The sequence below is a fragment of the Euprymna scolopes genome, chromosome 6 (genome assembly GCF_053919585.1).
Source record: "Euprymna scolopes isolate OS-2025 chromosome 6, ASM5391958v1, whole genome shotgun sequence".
NCBI lineage: Eukaryota > Metazoa > Mollusca > Cephalopoda > Sepiida > Sepiolidae > Euprymna > Euprymna scolopes.
Window position 1 is genome coordinate 22,737,655 of NC_136487.1, and position 19,599 is coordinate 22,757,253.

Here is a 19,599-nt window from a genome sequence, read left to right on the forward strand (position 1 = left end):
TTGATGCTGACGAGATTAACTCCGGTCCATTGATGATAGTTGGGATAGAGCACACGCTTCTGTTCAGGATTCTGTTTGCAATTTGCCAAAACTGGTGGGAACCAAGCCGCTGCTCAGCTACTTTGGACTTGACGGACTGAGCACACAACTCTCTTGTGTTCTTTATTACTTTCTTACAATGGTTGCTGGCAGTCCTGAAATCGGCTTTAGTTTCCATACATCTATTATGTTGGAAGCAGTGGAAAAAGTGATTTCTGTGCGCAATAGCAGCAGCACATTCTGGAGAAAACCATGGCTGGCTGTTAGGTTTATGCTGGAACTTTTTCGAGGGTATAAAATTGTCTATACCTACAATTAACCATTCTATCAGGTCTGATACTATAGACGACACATCCTTTTTAAACATGGAACGCAGAGGAAGATCCGATATAAATGTACGGAAACTATCCCAGTCAGCCAAAGTGTATTGATATACTGTACGATGGAGAGGTATGTCTGAGGACTTATTACATTTCATTTTTATCTTAATTGATACAACTGAGTGGTCGGAAGATCCAAGAGGAGACAGAACGGAAACTGAATATAGTTCAGGGCAAGTTGTGAGAAAAAGGTCTAGGAGACTTGCATACTGGCTGTCATTGTCGGGCACACGGGTGGGTTCCTGAACAATCTGAGTGAGGTCATAAGTAATGGAGAAATCATGACAGAATCTCCCCTCATCATCGGTCTTGTTTGAGTGGGTCAACCATTCCACATTGTGAACATTGAAGTCTCCACATACGTGAATGTTAGCTGAAGGATATGCTGATAGAACTTGGTCAATTTTCTCAGATATGCTTTTAAAGATAGTAACTCCGCTGTTATGGGGGCGATAGAGAGTAAATATAAATGCCGTAGTGTGAGCTAGTGCTACTCGGAAGCACATATAGGGTAAGTTAGGATCTTCTCTGGAGATGTCCCTACCACATGGAAAGCCATCTTTTATATAGGCACATATTCCATGCCCATGGCGATCTTGGGGGTCAGATTTGGAAGTTAGGTTAGAGTATCCTTTAATTACGAACTCATTTAGGGAAATAGTCTGTCCAATTCCAGTTTCGCTTAAAAATAAAAGGTCTGGTTTAGTCTCTTGTAATTGGGCTTCAACCTCTGGAAGGTTAGAACGTAGACCCCCAGATGTTGGAGGAGACATGGTAGTGGGGGTCTACATTGGAAGTTTCAGATCCGCGTTTAATCGTGTATTTTTTATTGAAACTTGTCTTGATGGAATTTTGGAGTTTGTGGACTAGGTCGTCAGACTTGCTTAGAGCAGGACAGAGAGGGGAAACAAAGAGAGAAAAGTAACGAAGAATTTTTTTTTTTTTTTTTTGTAGCACATGATAAGGTAAAGCCGTAACAATTACCCACTAGTATGGCATCGAGAGGCCCCACCAGAGACTACTGCATGGTCCAGAATCCATTCACCAAATGGCAATACAGCAGCCCCAGTACTTTGCGCCTGCTGATAGGACAGCCTCCTTAGTCGTTAATCCAAGGTTCGGGTCCCTGACTATCAGGCGGATAACGTCAGCCCAGATAAAACGTTTACCTCCAGCACCCTTACTAGTAACATGGCTACAAGGATAGACATAGAACAGAAAATTTCCGCCATCTCTATCGACTGTTCACGCAAAATACTGCCAACCTAGAAAACAGCTTTTTCTTCTCCCTTTGTCAGAAAAATCACTCATTAAAAAAATGAGGACTGAGGGACAAATAAAGAGAAGCAAGAGTAACTGGAGCTGCCGACAACGCTTCCACAAAACGTTCTCTACTCTCCTTTAAAAAAAAAAAAAAAAAAAAAATCTATTAAGTATTGTACTTAATAAAAGTCCAACTGGCGTGTTTTTTAAAGGGAACGTATGGTGATAGATTCACATCTCACGAATTAACAATGAATACAATTTCCTAATCTGTTCATGCAATCAACATGGTAGATATAATAAACATTTATGACGAGAAAACGCTATCATTAAATAAAACAATCAGGAGATAAAAATATAAATTAAGTACTGAAATAGAATGTAGTTATTAATATTAGAAATTAAACATAAAAATTAAAATACACTTATCGCGAACACGCATTCGTCTCCAGAGTGCAAACTGATTTGAGAAGACTTAGCTTTAATATCAGCGTCCCAAAAGATTTTTTTTCTTTTTTTTTTTTAATGAACCGTTAAAACAAAAACGTGATCGCTTTCTGAATTTTTTGCGAGTGACGTTTAAGAAACTGCGATATAAAAGAACAGCGAGGGGGTGGGGGGTCTCCTGAAATTCAACTAGTGCCGTTATGAGTAAATTCAACATAAAATGAAAAAAATGTCTTCAGGTGTATCTTGTTGAGCTTGCGGGAGCTTTCTGTCAAATTTTGCAATTTATATAAAATTTTGTAACAGAATTCTTTATTTTATTTATGGGGGTAGCATGCTCTCGTTTTATCAGCCATGACTGGGTAGAAAGCCTAAGTAATTTATAATTGTATTTTGAGTGTTAGTCGCACCAAGGATTGAATCCTCAACCTCCTGAAGAGTCTAACTTTAAAACTGAATATTTCTAAGTACTTTATCCGCTATGCTATGGATTTTTGAAGACATGCAATTCATGGCATTTTACCTGTTGTAAATGGTACTTCATTTAACTGAAGTGTATATAGGATTGTTGCATGAATTTATTGGTGTCACCTGATCATGTCACTTCTCTTGTGCAAGTTGATATGATCAGATATAAAGTTGCTAATAGAAACCCACAGAAATTACACGATTCCTCTATCTGTATAGTTTACTGTTTATAATATTTTTGTTTAATGACTTCCACCTTAGAAAATAATAATCATTGTTAGGTAAATTTACAAAAACGAATAAAACAAATGTTGAAAGTTATAAATGTGATACTGTTGAGGCCCCCCCCCATGTGTTAGAAAGTCTAAAAGAAAAAAAGGAAATAAGTTTACTAGCAGACCAAATATATAGTTGTTCACCAAGGTACACAAAAGGCAACTTAAATAGTATTGTTAATCAAGATGTAGCTAAAAAAACACAAATATTAAGTTAGTTTATGATTAGTTTTATGAGTATCAATGAGTTTTGCTATAATTTACAGCAGTTAATGTATAGACTTGGGTTTGCGACTGTTGAGGACAGTTTTCTAGTTTGATACAGTTGAAGATAGGTCATGGCTTGGGGTAAATTGAGATGAGCTGACATTAACCGACGATAAAGAGGCCTCGATCGACTATGTAAATTTGTGAATCCATGTACACACCTCACAACAGCTGTCAATGTGAGAGATGATGACACGACCAGAAAAGAAGATGGAGATAAAGACCATGGAAACAATGTTGGGGTTGGGATTTGTTGTTGAGCAGGGCAGAACATGGTATCATATAAGCATTTAAATCTTATTTGCTTATTATTGTAAAACCAGTCCATTACATATTCTGCAAATAAAATGAATGTCACTTTTTAGTATTTATTCATTTCAGGTTGTAATAATTAGACATGCATTAAAATTAAAAACAATACAAAGTATATTTTAAAGTGTTTTAGTTAGCATGATGAAAAAATTCAATTTAGGAACAATTATTTTAAAATGTGTAAAGTCTAAATTTTTTACACTTGGTGATATCAGATAATCACCAATCATCTTTTGCATTTGATCCTTGGTGATGGGACGATTTTATTTGTAAATGGGTGTAGGTGATATTGTATGTATGTGTAATACTATCAACTCCCCTCCTCTCCAAGTGGTGGAAAATAGCAGTTTGCTCTTTTTGACATATTTTTTTCTATCTCCTATTTTCCAACACTTGGAGGGGAGAGACATTGATAGTATTACACGTATATACACTATCACTTTCTGTCAGTTACTTGATCAATTCATTTCCCCGTCTGCTCTAACCTACAACCTGCCTTCAACTGTTGTCAAGTGTTGCAAATCCAAGACTATCATAAACTGCCCCAAAACCCACCGCCACACTTAAAACTGCCAGTAACTTTAAATATATATCCGGTCTTTTGTTCCCGTAAACTGCCACACCTTGATTAACAATACTATTTTAGTCTCCTTTGTGTGTGTTGGTAAACAATTTCCTCAACATTATTCTGCTGACAAATGCAATCTCGAAAGTAGCTGTAGTAGATGTGGACCTTAACGTTCAGAGGGTTGATGGTGTCACACACACACTCAGAATGCAATTGATATTTGCAGAATGTATTGAAGTTTGTGTTTTATTTTATTTTTGTATACTTGTGAGCCACTATTCACCCCTCGGCTGATACCAATGTGAGAAACAACACCACGGCCAGAATAGAAAACTAAGAAGAAAAAAACATTTGGTTCAGCAATGTCGAGCAAGTGGGAGTAGCAAACATGGTTATCACAAACGAAAGTCTGAGTGTATTCTGAAGATGCAATAAAAATTATGTTTTAAACTTTAACATGACAGACCAAAGAAAGTTGCATGCTTTGAATAACTTTAAAATTTTGTGTGAATTCAACGCAAATTTTATGCTTGTATTTAAGGCAATTTAACACTTTTTGTAAAGCTTGATTATAGTTTTAAAATTAATATTTCAGCCTCATCATGGAAATTCATGATAAAGTCTTTAAAAAAATAGACATGATGTTGAATTAATGTTGTTAATATTTGACTTCTTTCAGGTGGGAAGAACAGAGAAAATAGTCAATAGCCTGAATCCAGAATTCTCAAAACCAATCTCAATCCGTTACTATTTTGAAGAAGTGCAGAAACTTAGGATTTGTGTGTATGATATTGACAATGCAACAGCGTCACTTTCTGATGATGATTTCCTTGGGGAAATTGAATGTACTTTGGGACAGGTATGAATTATAACTTTTTTCTTTTTTTTTTTTTTTTGTTTTAATTGTCACAATGGTGATGATGATGTCATGCAATTCTAGACATATGCCACAAAGTTTCTTTAAAAATCGAAGTCTAGTTCATGCTTTTCCAATTGAAGTGAGAATAGTGCACTTCCAGAGTTCCAATTATTTGTTGATTTAAAAATGCTATGACAGTTCCAGAGTTCAACATTATTCACTTGAAGAAGGCTGGAGGGCAAAATGTCTGAAACTGCGATGACAACAGATGAGGAAAATTGTCCAAAAATTATAAATAATAAAATTGTAATTAGTTTCCAACAAATCATGTACAATTGTTTTGACAGTAAATAAGCCAAAATGAACCAACAATACGCTTCGTAAGACTATTTTGTTATAATTCTTCTACATTAAGTAAAAATGGAGATTGGATGGGGGAGGAGGAAGGATATTTTGAAAAGAGAGGAACAAAATTAGTGTCTTTTTGCTAATTGGGTAGCAAGATTTAAAAAAGATAAACCAAAGATGTCAAAAGAGAACCTTTCATCTTGCGCTTGGAAATTGGTGTTCCAGAACTCTTGAAATAGCTATAAAAGCTAAGTTAATTATATATTGCAATTATATGTTGGTTTCTACTTTTCATTAATTTAATCAGAAATGACAAAAAAAAAATGTATTTTTATTGCAAGGCTGTTTGTGATGTTAAATAATATTGATATGAATCCTATTATTATTAACCATGCAGGGTTATTAATAATAATAAATTAATATTATTATTGGGGAAACCATGCTTTTATACATTAGTATAAAAAACATGATTAAAAAAAATTAAATTTGTGTGAAATTTTATCCACTGAAATTTTGAACATTTATGAAAATTAGCTTTAGATTTTATGCATCACACACAAAATTGAAGAATAACTTTTTTTTATAAGATGGAAAATTTTTTCAAAGTGGATTAGTTAACAGTGTAATGAGAACAGGTCTAAAAATTTGTTGTTAAAAGCAAATCTATATACGAATTTGTCATTAAAATAGTTACATAATACAAATCAATCTGAAAAAAAAAATTAATTATCATACAAGAAAACAAATGATATCATTATAAAAAGGAAAGATTCAATTTTAATATATATTATATATATTATAATTTCATAGATATAACTTGAAAAATTTGAGATACAAATTAAATTTTACTGTTTTTACCAATTTTATTTTCACCAATGCTAAATTAGCCTGTCTAATATTAAATTTTTTTTTTAATGCAAATTTCCTTTAAAATAATTGTCACTAATAGTAATGATTACCAAATATTTTGCATCAATGAATGCAAGTAGTGCATGAATATAACTCAATTTTAAATAAATTTTTGTGATTAAAAATTTATTTTTTCTTTTGAAGATTGTGTCTTGTTCTCCATTTACAAAAACTCTGACTCGCGGAGGAAATGGATCAATAACTGTAAGTATTTCACATAAAACGTTTTAAATTATTTTTTAAGAAAGTGTCAAATTTTTTACACACACAAATCTCTACTCCTAAATCAATTTAAATCAAATCAGCCTCGTCACTATCCCATAAGTCATAAATTTGATAAACCTTTCTTAATTTCAAATAGTCCTTAATATAGCATTACACTACATCTTATGACAATGCCGAATTAGAAAGATTTTGTTATTACTCTCAGTTCCCTCTGATCCAGAGTGATTACATCTGCCAGGATTTTATCAATAGTGAAATAACATGATGATTGAATGACTAAAGCTAAGCAACTAACCACACAAGCAATATGATAACATTGTTTCAAAAAACTAAATAGAGGCTAAGATATCTTTCTTTTATGAACAATTTTGAAAATTTTACAAATGAAAACTGCAAACCTTATCAAACTATATAAATACAAATTAATCTTGGAAAATTTTACAAATGAAACAAATTAGTAAAAAAAATTATGGCATGAAAAATATTTTGAGATATTAAAAATATGAAACAGAAAAGTTTATAAAAATTACTAGAATCAACTTTGGATCATTCGGAGTTGAGAGTAACTCAAAGGCTTCCTATTCACAGAAATGTAGGAAAGAGTGCCACTTCTTTCCCTGAATTGCTCCACTTACTTTTGATCCTGATCATATAATATTGGGTGTTTAGCAAGAAGGCATAAAGTATCACTATTGAGTCTTTAGTATAACTTTACCTAGAATTGAACCACAGTCTCTTGGCCAGTTATCAATCACTATAACTATTAAGTTAGATTGCATTAACTAAGCTCCAAAATACTGATATTGTGTAAAATAAAAAAACTTAAATACAAATAAAATTGATGAATTAATATAAATAACTAGCAGTAATGGCTGACTAGCATTGCCCAGTGGAAGTGTGATCCCCCCTCCCCCGCTAAAAAAAAAAGTAAAGTACAGTTGTTGTTGTTGCTGCTGCTACCCACCTCCGAACCTCCTCATGTTACAAACTACTTCCAGAACAGACACTCCCAACTCCTCATGGTAAGAACGACTATCGGAATGTCAGGAACTGGTGAAGATAGGTAGTGTAGTAAGGGTATTGAAGCAATCATCAGCCTTTAAAAAAAAAAAAAAAATATCAATGAGTGGAAAAAGAAAAAAAAATAATTAGACCCAGTAGGCAGCCCAGGTGGAGAGAGGTGGAAAAAAGAAAAAAAACATCTCTTTAGCCGTTGAAGCTGTGGTAATGTTGATTGGTTACTTACTAGTTCCGCGACTAAAAACATTTTGTCTCAAAGTTTTATTAAGAAGTAAAATTTATTTAAGAACGAAAACATGGAATCCTATCCTAAGGAAATGAAGCAAAAATTCTTTCGTGTATTTATCATTTATTATTTCTTTCATTAATTACTGCAATACTTGGTTGGAATTGTCATAGAAAACACCCCGAAAACAAATTAAGGGTTTTTGTTTCATTTCGATAAAAAAAAAAAAAACAAATAAAAAGGAATGAAAAAAAAACAAATAAAAAGGAAAAAAATACAAAACTGTTTGAATTCGATAACTGAGAAAAATGGAGGAAAAAACACGAAAAGTTATATGTATTTATCTAAAAAAAGTGCATGGAAAATATTTAAAAAAAGAGATAAAAACAGGAAAATAAAGAAGTGAACGTAAAAAATCACATAAATAATCCTATTTAAACAAAAAAAAGCAAACAAAAATAATCAGTTGCATCGGCACGAACATTCAACCTGTAGGTTATGATGCAGACCTGGTATCCATTGTTCCGCGAAGACATCATTGAAATGACATCTTGTTTTATTCTATTTTAACCAATTCAAGAAAGACGGCTAGACGCGCATACATAGTTGCCGAAAAGAACAATGTTTTGCAACCTTCGCTGAATTTGTTGTTTTCAGTAATGAAAATAAGGAAACACGTTATAAGTAATGAATGAACCCCCCCCCACAAGAACGAAACAAAAAAATCTTTTAGTAAGAGATTCGTCAGATGTTTATGTATTCCCCCCCCCCTCTAAATTCCACAATTTACCTTTTTTTTAATCACGTTAAACTCATTGATTACAAACTTTCAGGAAAAAAAAATATATAAATGAAAAACAAAAAAGAAATAGTTTTCAATTATAACGTTCTTAGGTTGGGGGAGGGGGGGTCAATTTCATAGACATATGCCAGAGATTTATTTATATTTTCATCTCATAAGTTTTGACGATCGATCCAACAATATTTTTTATTAAATCAAATGATAAAACGAAGAAAGCTTGTACAATTTATAACGATGCAACAGTATTTTCATTAGATGTAAACATCATCAGAGGTAGCTACACTAACTTATCCATATGGAAATTATGACTTTTTTGATTTCTGTAACTTTAAACTAAATTATAAATGATTTATGTAAATGTGTGGCGATCAAGCAGCCATCTTTAATAAGGGCTGATGTGGTCGTTTTTTGTATGATCCAGAATAATAGAACATCAAGGTAGCAGCCAATGAGAATAAGGGGAATGTTACTGGGGAGAAATTATTATTTTCGAATAGTGAAGTGTAATAGTAGTTGTATGTATATGAGTTAATAAGGGTGTCAAGTTAAAATAGTTGTTATGGTTATATATTTATCCGGTCTTGTCTGGGAGAGTGGGAGGACTTGTCAGGTAGAGAGGAAAATACAAACTACTTCGTCTGTAGATCTGGGTAATAGTGATGATACTTTTTCAAGGATATAATATAGGATTTAATTATAAGGAATAAGTATGTATAAAACGACATAGTGTAGTTACATAAGACAAGGGTTGTAAGTTTAGACATAATAAATTTGTATGTGACATCTGTTAATGAAAACCTACAGCAATTTGGTGCAGAGGGAAATTTCTGCAATCAAAATATTATATACAGGATTATGAGTGTACAATCTATTGCGAGACTCCTCCCTTTTCTATGCTCTCTGAGTGTTTACCGACAATAGTGAAGATGCACCATTATTGAAACCAAAATGCTTTTGTAGATGTCTGGAATTACACTGCCTGACCACGTTTACAATAAGAATATCCGAATGCACTATAGCATTGCATTGATTTACGACAAGAAAAGGGAATGGTGGTTCATATGGTTTGGACATGTGCTTTGGGCCAGCAAAGACACCATCAGAAAAATTGTCTTTGCATTAAAATTTGCTGGGAAGTAATTGAAAGGAAGGCTGATGAGATGGGCAGACATCCTGTACAAAGATCTCTGTCAAACTGGTTTAACTTGGACTAAGCCTGTGATCGTGTCGTGGAGACAAAAATCCAGCATCACTGACTCTGCTGTACTTTGTTTTGATGCATAAGAAAAAAAAGTGTGTGTTTGCAAATAATTATTGTACTAGATAGTTTTAGGATTAAAAAAGTTTTTTTTTTTTTTAATTAATTATATTTTATTTGTTGTATTGTTTGCTAGGTATAATAAGTTGAGAAAAGTATTCCTTAACAAGAATGTATCAAATACAATAATCTTTGTCTAAGTAATTCATCAACTGAAGAATGTCAATAAAGGAAAGTAATCTATAATATAAATCTCACCTGTCTTTTTAAATGTATTTATGTATGTATATTTGTATGCCTGCTTAAAACTTTCAACAGAGATTATGAGATCAGTATCATTTTGAAGATCGACCCTTCGGACAACAAATGTCGAAAAATAGCCTCAAAACATTAATTCCTTCACCCGCAACTGTGCACTTTTCTACAAGGAGGGGTTGCTTTTTTTGCCAATATTTTCAAAAGTCATCCCCTCTTTTCGAGTAACTAGCCTTAATTAAAACCTTTGCCACTTCTGGTTTGGCGATGGACGCAACGACAAAGCGATTTTATAGCCGCCATTTGCCGTTTAGCTGGCACCAATCAAAATTACCCACTCCATAGAAAGTAGACACCCCACAAACCGTTACAATAAATTACCATGCAGCAACAATACACCCCCTATTTAGCCATAATACATATACCCCTTAATCTCAATACTATGTTAAAGGCCATATACAATCTTATATATCATACTATATATAACAAGCTTCTCCTTATTTATTTAGAATTCAATAAAGCTTCTCCCAACATTCTATAATTCCTCTTAATCTTTTTCGTCCCTAATGAACCTTATGCTAGACGCCACATCTTCCCCATGCTACCTAGCACCTTCTCTACTGTTCTGATGAGAAGCATTAGGCTTTGAAATGCTCTGGCATAAAGAGTCCCTTCTATCCTCCAAATTTTGTCTGTATTCCATTATTCAATAAATGATCCATTCTATATCTTCCTGTATATAGTTTTGTGTCTTCATTTCGTACTCTTGTTGTCCTATTGTATAAGCTCCAATAATAATTGTTGAGCTTGGTATTATCCGGATAAGTCTCCTTTTGTGGAATTGAACTTTCTCTTTTCCTTTTACATTAAGCTATATATATATATATATATATATATATATATATATTTGTTGTAGGGTGGTCGTCATGCTCCACATGTAATTTGATGATAATCATTGTGGCATCGGATAAAATTTATGAATTCATGATGATCATTGTGTGTGTCTTATCCAAATTCGAATGAAAAATCACTACCAATCGTAACCAGTGAATTGAATAAAAAAAAAAAAACAAGTTTACACATGGAATTTTCAACTGGAAGAATTATGTTTCCAATAAAATTAATCTGAGTTATAATTTTTTTTATTTATTGAATATATTTTTATTATATAAATCAAATGTTAATAGAGAATGAGAATTAAATATCTATCTTGTATGAGAAACTCCACAAAAAGACTGGCTTTACTTTGTTTTAGATCATTAAATGCAGGTTTCTATTTTACCCATAGCTGGGAGAGATTGTGGCTTCATACCTTTCCCAGGTGAATAAATGATTGCAACATGTACATTGGGATTTGAAATCCCTATAGACAATTCCATAAGCAGTGACAGTTTCCATTAGACCAACATGTATCTTAATTGAAGAAACTTATTCGATAATATCCCCATTAATTATGCTATAGTGAAGGCAAAGGAAGACAGAGTGAGACAAACAGCAACGACAATCGGTATTCTCTGTTTGGACACCAAGAGGTGCTGCAGTGACTACTATAACAGGCCTCGGACGAACAACACCAGCATCCTACTGCCTGCATTGGTGGAATGAATCCATCAAAGATAACAACAAGGCTCCTCCAGCATTGAAAGAAAACTTCCCAGCAGGCTCTGAACTTCCCCAGAAAGAGTACTCAAACGGGTCCGAACGAAGGTTGCCAAAACACTGAACAACCTGCACAAGTGGGGCTATGTACAGGACAGTTGGTGTCTATGCAGCACTGATGTGCAGACTATCACACACATCATCACAGACTGTCTCTTACAGTTCTCGAGATGGAGTGAAATGCTATGATGATGATGATCTCTGTTAACTTTAGCTGTTAAAAAACCCAATGTTTATTTATAAAAATTTGGAAATTTATTGTTTTCAAAGGTTTCAGTAATGAAAGTGGGTTGATTTCTTCTGTCATCCAAAATTACACGATTTCACAAATTACTTTGTTTTATAATATATATATATATCACAATTTAAACTCTGATTTCATTAATGACAATGGTTTATAAATGATTAATAATACACACAGTTTGTGGAGGCCATTTTATCCAGATGCTCACCCTATGCAATAAAATAGGAAGGTTGGGGTCAGTACCTAACAAAGTGGAGGAGTGTCTCATCTGCATGAAAACGCTGTAGCACTGATTATTGTGGCATATGTTGTCTTCATCAGAAGGCATGTTAATATGAATGTCTGATTTGCAGATCATTGAATTAATTTTTTTGTTTTCCCAGGTTTCTGCAGAGGAAATTACACAATCAGGAGAAATAGTAACGTTAAAGTTTGACGCTGAAGGTTTGGACAAAAAGGTATGTTTGAGAATATATATTTCAGTGATTGTCTCAAAGATGTGTGTGTACGATCTAACAAGAACAAAATGTCTCTTAATAAAATGAATAAACAAATAATACACACGCACATACACACAGAGTAGAAACTGGATATGGCATTAATAATTTGTAACAAAATATAGTACACATGTTTATAATCAAATAACATAAATAACACCATAAGCTGGGGCAAATATCATAATCAGGGGCCAGAAAAACATTGTATTCCACATCATAACCTGAAAAAACTGTATCCTAGGGCCACCGTATCCCAGGGTTCTACTGTGTGTGTGTATATATATATATATATATATATATATATATATATTAGTGATGGGAAGATTCCAAAATTTTTACCGATTCCATTCTAAAATTTTGATTCCGATACGAATTCCAATTCTGATTCTAATAACAAAAGCGCCTGAAAAAACAACTATAGAATGAGTTCATTAAATGGCGTCAATTTAAGTCTGCTTAAGAAATGCTCCAATATTTGGAGCTTTGTTTATAGCAGAGAAAAATGAGTTTAAGATATAAATATCCCAAATTTTTTATTTAAAAATCAACTAACAATTTGTTTACATTAGTTTTTTTTTTTCTCTTTAATAATTTTGTGAAACAAAATCTATAAATAAGACTTATTCATTTTTTTATTTGTATCTCACCGATAATTTATATACAAAATACAAATTTAGGAAAACTTGTCCCTGGAAAACTCGCCCCTTTTTGCTAGGTAGGAAAACTCGTCCCTTATTGAATAAATATCAATTGAAAACACATTTTATGACCGTTTTTGAAGGAGATACTGTTTTTAAAAGAGAATACACATTCCGTAATATTTTTTAAAATATTTTTACTTGTTTACTGTTTTAAAAAAATTAAATTGATTTTTGTAAGTGTTCGTTTTCTACCTAGCTTTGAAAGTTTTTGGTGGTTAAACTTATTTTAAAGAGTTTATGTAGTAAAAAACAAACAAAAAACAAGTAATGTCAAGTGGTACTTTTGAACAAAAAATGTCTGACATGAGATAATCACTCAAAAATAGAAAATAATCTCGATAATCGCTCAAAAATAGAAAATTAAAGAAAATGCTAAGGTAGATATAGTTTTAAAACAAGCCCCCCCCCACCCACCCACTTCAAAAGAAAATAAATTTGTATATTTTTAGGTAATGTCCAAGATCACTGCTCCGAAAAAAATTAAGTTGCCGGAAGTGGATATGGTTGATTATGTAACAAAACCGAACGGAAGACACGAAAAACGAAACCATATATTTATATAAAAAAATTACATTAGTTTTTAACATTTCTTGTATTATCAAATAATAAAACAAATAAATTATTTAGAAAATTTGGTACTTACCAGGGAACTCGGAACCTGCTTAAATGGTGCTTTTATTTAATAATTGCTCCCTCAAAGCGCATGCACAAAAGGTTTTCTTTGATTTATTTAATTATGAAAACTATTTGAGGCCAAAAAAAGGAGGGGGGCGCAAAAGCATTATTTGAATATGTATGAAAAAGTAATTTAACAAAAAAATGATATTTAGTGGAGAAAATAATAAAAAAAATTTAAATAAAATGAAATAAAAATATGAATCAAATTTACCCCCTCCCACCAAAAAATTCAAAAAAATAAAATAAATACATGCACGATTAAGAAATAAAGTTTGAAATATATACAAAGAAAGTGAAAGAAAATGCTTTGAGGGAGCAATCATTAAATAAAAACAGGCACGAAATAATATTATGAATCAAATTTACCCCCCCCCCCCAAAAAAAAAGAATTCAAAAATAAATACACGCGCGATTAAAAATAAACCCTGAAATATATACGAAGAAAGTGAAAGAAAATGCTTTGAGGGAGCAATCATTAAATAAAAACACTGTTTACGCAGGGTCCACGTTCCCCATGAAGTACCGAAAAATTAATTTTGTTTTAACACATTTTGTGTTCACGAAACAACAAAAGGCACTTGTGCAGTATGAGGACAGTGGCCATCTTTTATTGGTGCATTTCACTAAACTGTTGCCAGGTGGTGCTTCTCGGTCAAAGAACATTTAAATTATAAATTTGTTGTTGACACGTCAAAGTCGCTTTAATTAAAAAAATGTTTCATTTAAATTATTTATTTTTAAAAAAAAAAAGTTATTTCACTTTATAAAAATCCAATGTTGTTTTTATTACAAAATTGTTTTATTAACACAGACTTTTAGATAAATGTTTTTAAAATTATATATTGATACATTTTTGAACAATAAATGTTTTGGTTTTCAAATATTTTTCTGTTCAGAAAAAAAATCTTGTTTGTTACTTATTTGCCGTGTTATTTAACCAAATTGGAGTTATCGACTTCTAACAATAGCTGCCATCTGCATACTGCACAAAGGCCCCCGAAATGACTTTTAAACGATACCCTCCCCTTCCCATGTTAAGAATATTTTTCGAAATAATGTTATAATTTCAGCACGGTACCAAAAATACATAAGTACCGTGTTTTCTTTTTTGTTTCATAATAGCACAAGAATTGTTTAAACTAAATTAATTCTTCTAAATAAAATCATTGCTTTCTTTGATAATACGTAAGCGTTTTCTTTCTTTTATTTTTGTTTCGTAATAATGCAAAAAGGGTTTAAATTTAAGTATTTTTTAAAATAAATATATGGTTTCATTTTTCGTGTCTTGACTCCGTGATCAAGTTTATTTTTTTAAAACAAAGGTTAAAAATATTTTTTTTTAAATATTATGGGATGTGTATTCTCTTTTAAAGATAATATTTTCTTCAAGAACGGTCATAAAATGTGTTTTCAATCATTATTTATTCAATAAGGGACCAGTTTTCCTACCTAGCAAAATAGGACGAGTTTTCCAGGTACGGGTTTTCTATACAAAATACTGTTAGAAGCTCGCTCACTATATGTTACTGTGACATAAGCTGACATATATTCGATGGGTTTTTAACAGTAGTTTGTATAGTTTTTTATTTTTAACTCTTTTCCCCAAACTTACCGTGTTCAACAAAGAGTCTGGCACCATTTGTAATTTTCAAATACATCGGTAAACACTGTATGTTTTTCGAACTGAATAAACATGTTACATTAAATAAAAACACTAAAAATTATCCAGTTAGGTAGAAAAGTAACTTATCTTGCCTTTGATAACATTTATTTGTTATATATTTGTTTTTTGACAACTTTTTGGAATCTATGTGTATAATAATACAAACCTAAAATGTTTTTTGACCGAGAAATGCCACCTGGCAACAGTTCAGTGAAACACACCAAGAAAAGATAGCCGCCGTCCACATACTGCACAAGTGCCTTTTGTTGTTTTGTGAACACAAAAAGTGTTAAAACTAAATTAATTTTTCTAAATAAAATATTTGAAGTGTTTTCTCTTGTTTGTTTATTTTAATGTTAAAAATAAAGTGATTTACAAAGAAAGATTTGATTATGTTAAGTATTTGTCCATTAATACTATATGATTTAATTTTCATAAGCAGAGCATTGTGCCATACCCTGTCAAAGGCCTTAGATATATCTAGAGCTACTGATCTACCCTCAACTGCCTTATCCAGTGCATGGTATACACATTCAGAGATTACAGTAAGGATATTTGCAGTAGAATGGACTTGCCTAAATCAATACAGAAAGAAGTTTATTATCTATGAGATAGTGAACTATTGCTTGATTGATTAAGGACTCTAAGATTTTGACAAAAAGATTGAGTAGCTTAATGTTGTTCATTGTGCTTGATGAGCAACAGATTTATTTTTGAAAGAGGGCATCAACAAATTATCATTGCCATTAATATTGTGTTATTTTGAAGATTTCCTGCTTCACTTGTTGCTCTACCAAGGTTTGAGATTCTAGTCTACCTTACTTTTTCACCTGTAGCTGTGAATAGGTCAGAGGAAAGATGGATTCATATCTTTCTCAGAGATATTAATGAAAATGATGCAAGAGCATTTTCTGAAGAACCTCCCATCTGTGAAACAATACCACAGGACTGCTTCCCTGCTAACTATAACAGTTTTTTTGAAGTCCAATGTCCACAAATACTTGTCAAGCTATAATTTAAAATGTGATCCCCTCATGTCAGACATTATTTCTTGTTTTCACCTTACACTCGACGCTTCAAAATAAATTAAACCACTAACAACTTAGCCAGCTAGGTAGAAAAATCGATTTTGCCCTTTTAAAAACAACAGTAAATAAGTATATTTTTTTAAATATTATGTGGCCTGTATTCACGTTCTTTTTTTTTTAAACAGAATAAACGCTTTAAAATAAGGGAAACCACTAACAACTTAGCCAGTTAGAAACAAAATGGACACTTAGAAAATCGATTATATTTTTTAAAAACAACAGTAAACAAGTAAAAATATTTGGGGTATATAATCTCTTTTAAAAACAATATCTCGTTCAAGAACGGTCATAAAATGTATTTTCAATTGATAATTATTCAATAATGGAAGTTTTCCTCCCTAGCAAAAAAGGATGAGTTTTCCGGGTACGAGTTTTCCTAAATTCATATATATATGTATATATACATATTTATTCAACATATTGACACTATTTTGAATAGGAGTAAATGTGGTATTGTGGTGAGTGAAATGATTCTAGCTAAGAATAATATACACAGTCGGCAAAAAGAAAGACCACACTTGTAATTTTTTCAAAACCTGCAAATTTAAGCTAAATTTAATGTAACTGTTTAAACAAACTATACCTCATTTGATTGGATTTTTTATTCTTCTATAATTTTATCTGTTCATATTTGACTTTTAATTGAAATATTCTAGTGTTCACATCAATTTAAAAAAATAACTTGAGTCTTGAAGATGATGAACATAGTGGTTTACCATCAGATGTTGACAACGATCAATTAAGAGCCTTAGACGAAGCCAATCCATGCACAACTTTGAGAACTTGCTTCTGAATTAGACGTAACATTCACGATGATTTTCAACAACTTGAGAGAAATAAGATGCTTATGAAAATTAAATCATATAGTATTAATGGACAAATACTTAACATAATCAAATATTTCTTTGCATTAGAGAAAAATTCAGGTTGTCCTTGATGGTCATGTTAAAACATGATATAAGTGCAAGTGTACCACAAGGGTCTGACCTTGGACCTTTATTATTCCTCATATTCATAAATGACCTCCCTGATAAAATTGATGTATATATTTACTCATGGCACCATGCTCTATAACAAACATGAAAGGAAAATTGAATGAACAAATACCTAAAGAAATGACTGAAACCTTAAAGGAAAACTTGCAGTCTGTATTGGAATGGGCTCAAGAATGGATGGTAACATTCAATGCTGCTAAGACTAAGCTTCTTTCCTTTAATAATTATAAGAAACCGTCTCAACTACTGATAACCATGGCTAATGATATACTACCTGAAAGCGCTTTGTTCAAACTCCTCGGCTTAACATTCACAGGTAACATGAATTGAAAATTACATTGAAAGCATTATCAATGCTGCTGCAAAAAAGCTGGACTCTATCTACCATACTAGAAAGTTACTCACACCTAAGAGTATCCTGTACTTCTGCAAGGTGACCATTCCTGCATGCATGGAATATTGTTGCCATGCATCTTGGCTAGTACGTTTGTCACTCGTCTCTCACACCTAGACAGAGTTAAAAAAATATCGCTAACTTAATAGGTCCCACACTATGAAGCAAACTCCAATACAAAATGTTGCATGTTTGTGCCTGTTTTACAAATATTTTAATGGAATGCGCTCTGAAGAACTCAAAGCACTTGTACCCCCTCAATATAATTACCTCCGACTAAGCCCAAAATCAGCAAAATCCCACCCCTAAACTGTTGAGATCCCTAGATGCCGGAAAGCAATTTACTCAAATAATTTCTTCCCTCAAATTGCTAGACTTTGGAATTTCCTCTTGGGTTCCTACTTCCATGACTGTACTGACATACAGAAATTCAAGTGCAATTTGAAGGCATCTGGCCACTCAATTCTCTACATCCTTGTAAATTTTTTCCCAAATAGTAGCCCCTTATTCTCAAAGTGGCACTTGTTTGGGGTGAAAAGAACGTCAACGAGACACTGCCAGTGGGTAAAAATAGCTGATAAGCATAAGAGATGTTGGATGGAGACAGACTGATCATTTTATCTTAGCATTCCTGGCGTCTGGTAAAAATCTGTAAAATGATATTTTTAATTTTTGAAAAGGTAAGGCATTAGTGTCTGTATTTATTTTTGTAGATCAAAAGAAAAAGAATTATTTATTGCAAAAAAAAAGATGGGCAAGAAAAAACACTGTAATTAGCACTTAACAAGTGTGGAGTTATTTTTATTAGAAAAAAATTTTATTGATTAAATTTGTGAGAATTTTTTAATGTTTTTCCTGTTACATTGATTGGTTTTACAAAAATATATTTTTTTATAGCAGTAGTAATAGTTGATAGTTTTTTTATTTTTTTATTTGTTTTTTTAAGTTTTTGGAATGAAAATATCTATTATATTTATCAAATAAACATCTGAATAACTTCAATTCTTTGTGGCAGTCAATCTCTCTTGCTCTTTTTTATTTATTTTTTTGTTGATATTTAAGATTAATGGCAGAAAGTCTTTTAAAAATAGTATTATCCTAACAAATATGAATGTATCTTTTTCAGGATTTCTTCGGACTCTCTGATCCTTACATTGAACTCTTTCGTCAGTCAGATTCTACCTGGCAATTAGTTCATAGAACTGAGGTAAAACTGACTTTTACATCTTTTTATTACGATTTGCTGAAACAGTTTATAAGAGCTATAACAAATGTAATAAGTTTTTAATTGTAAATTGTATTACCATATATCACATATCATTATAAATTGTTATAAATTCATCTTGTTTCTAAAAGGAGGTTTACCTTGTGAAAGTAATAACATCTCATGTAATAATATAGAGGACTTTTTTTTATATTAAAGTAATTAGCTTTACAAAAAATAATTTAAATATTTTTTATTAAATTAAATTTACTTAAATATTTTTTTAAATATATTTTTTTTTAAATTAATTTGCCAAGAAATTTTTTGATAGTTTTCCTATTAGATGTATTTACTTTACAAAAATACATTTTTATATATTTTCTATTTAATTTACTAAATTTATAAATTTTTTTTCATATCAGTAATAATAATTAATGATTTTTACTTTTTTTTTTTAATTTTTGGATACAAATAAATATTATATTCATAAGGTAAACAAAATCTGAATATATTAAATTCTTTATAGCAAAACATTAATTTTTCTTGCTTCTTTCT

The 19,599-nt window shown here is 31.8% G+C and overlaps 1 protein-coding gene across 2 annotated transcripts in view; it reads left to right on the plus strand.

Annotated features, from left to right (window-relative positions):
• The window catches only part of LOC145277565 (copine-3-like), a 153,068-nt gene that overhangs the window by 54,042 nt on the left and 79,427 nt on the right, over positions 1-19,599 (plus strand). For both annotated transcript variants that reach the window (XM_080129050.1, XM_080129049.1), the window contains exons 3-6: positions 4,699-4,878; positions 6,280-6,339; positions 12,208-12,282; positions 18,967-19,047. In XM_080129050.1, the coding sequence (XP_079985176.1) occupies positions 4,699-4,878; positions 6,280-6,339; positions 12,208-12,282; positions 18,967-19,047 (396 nt within the window). The remainder of the gene's footprint in view (positions 1-4,698; positions 4,879-6,279; positions 6,340-12,207; positions 12,283-18,966; positions 19,048-19,599) is intronic.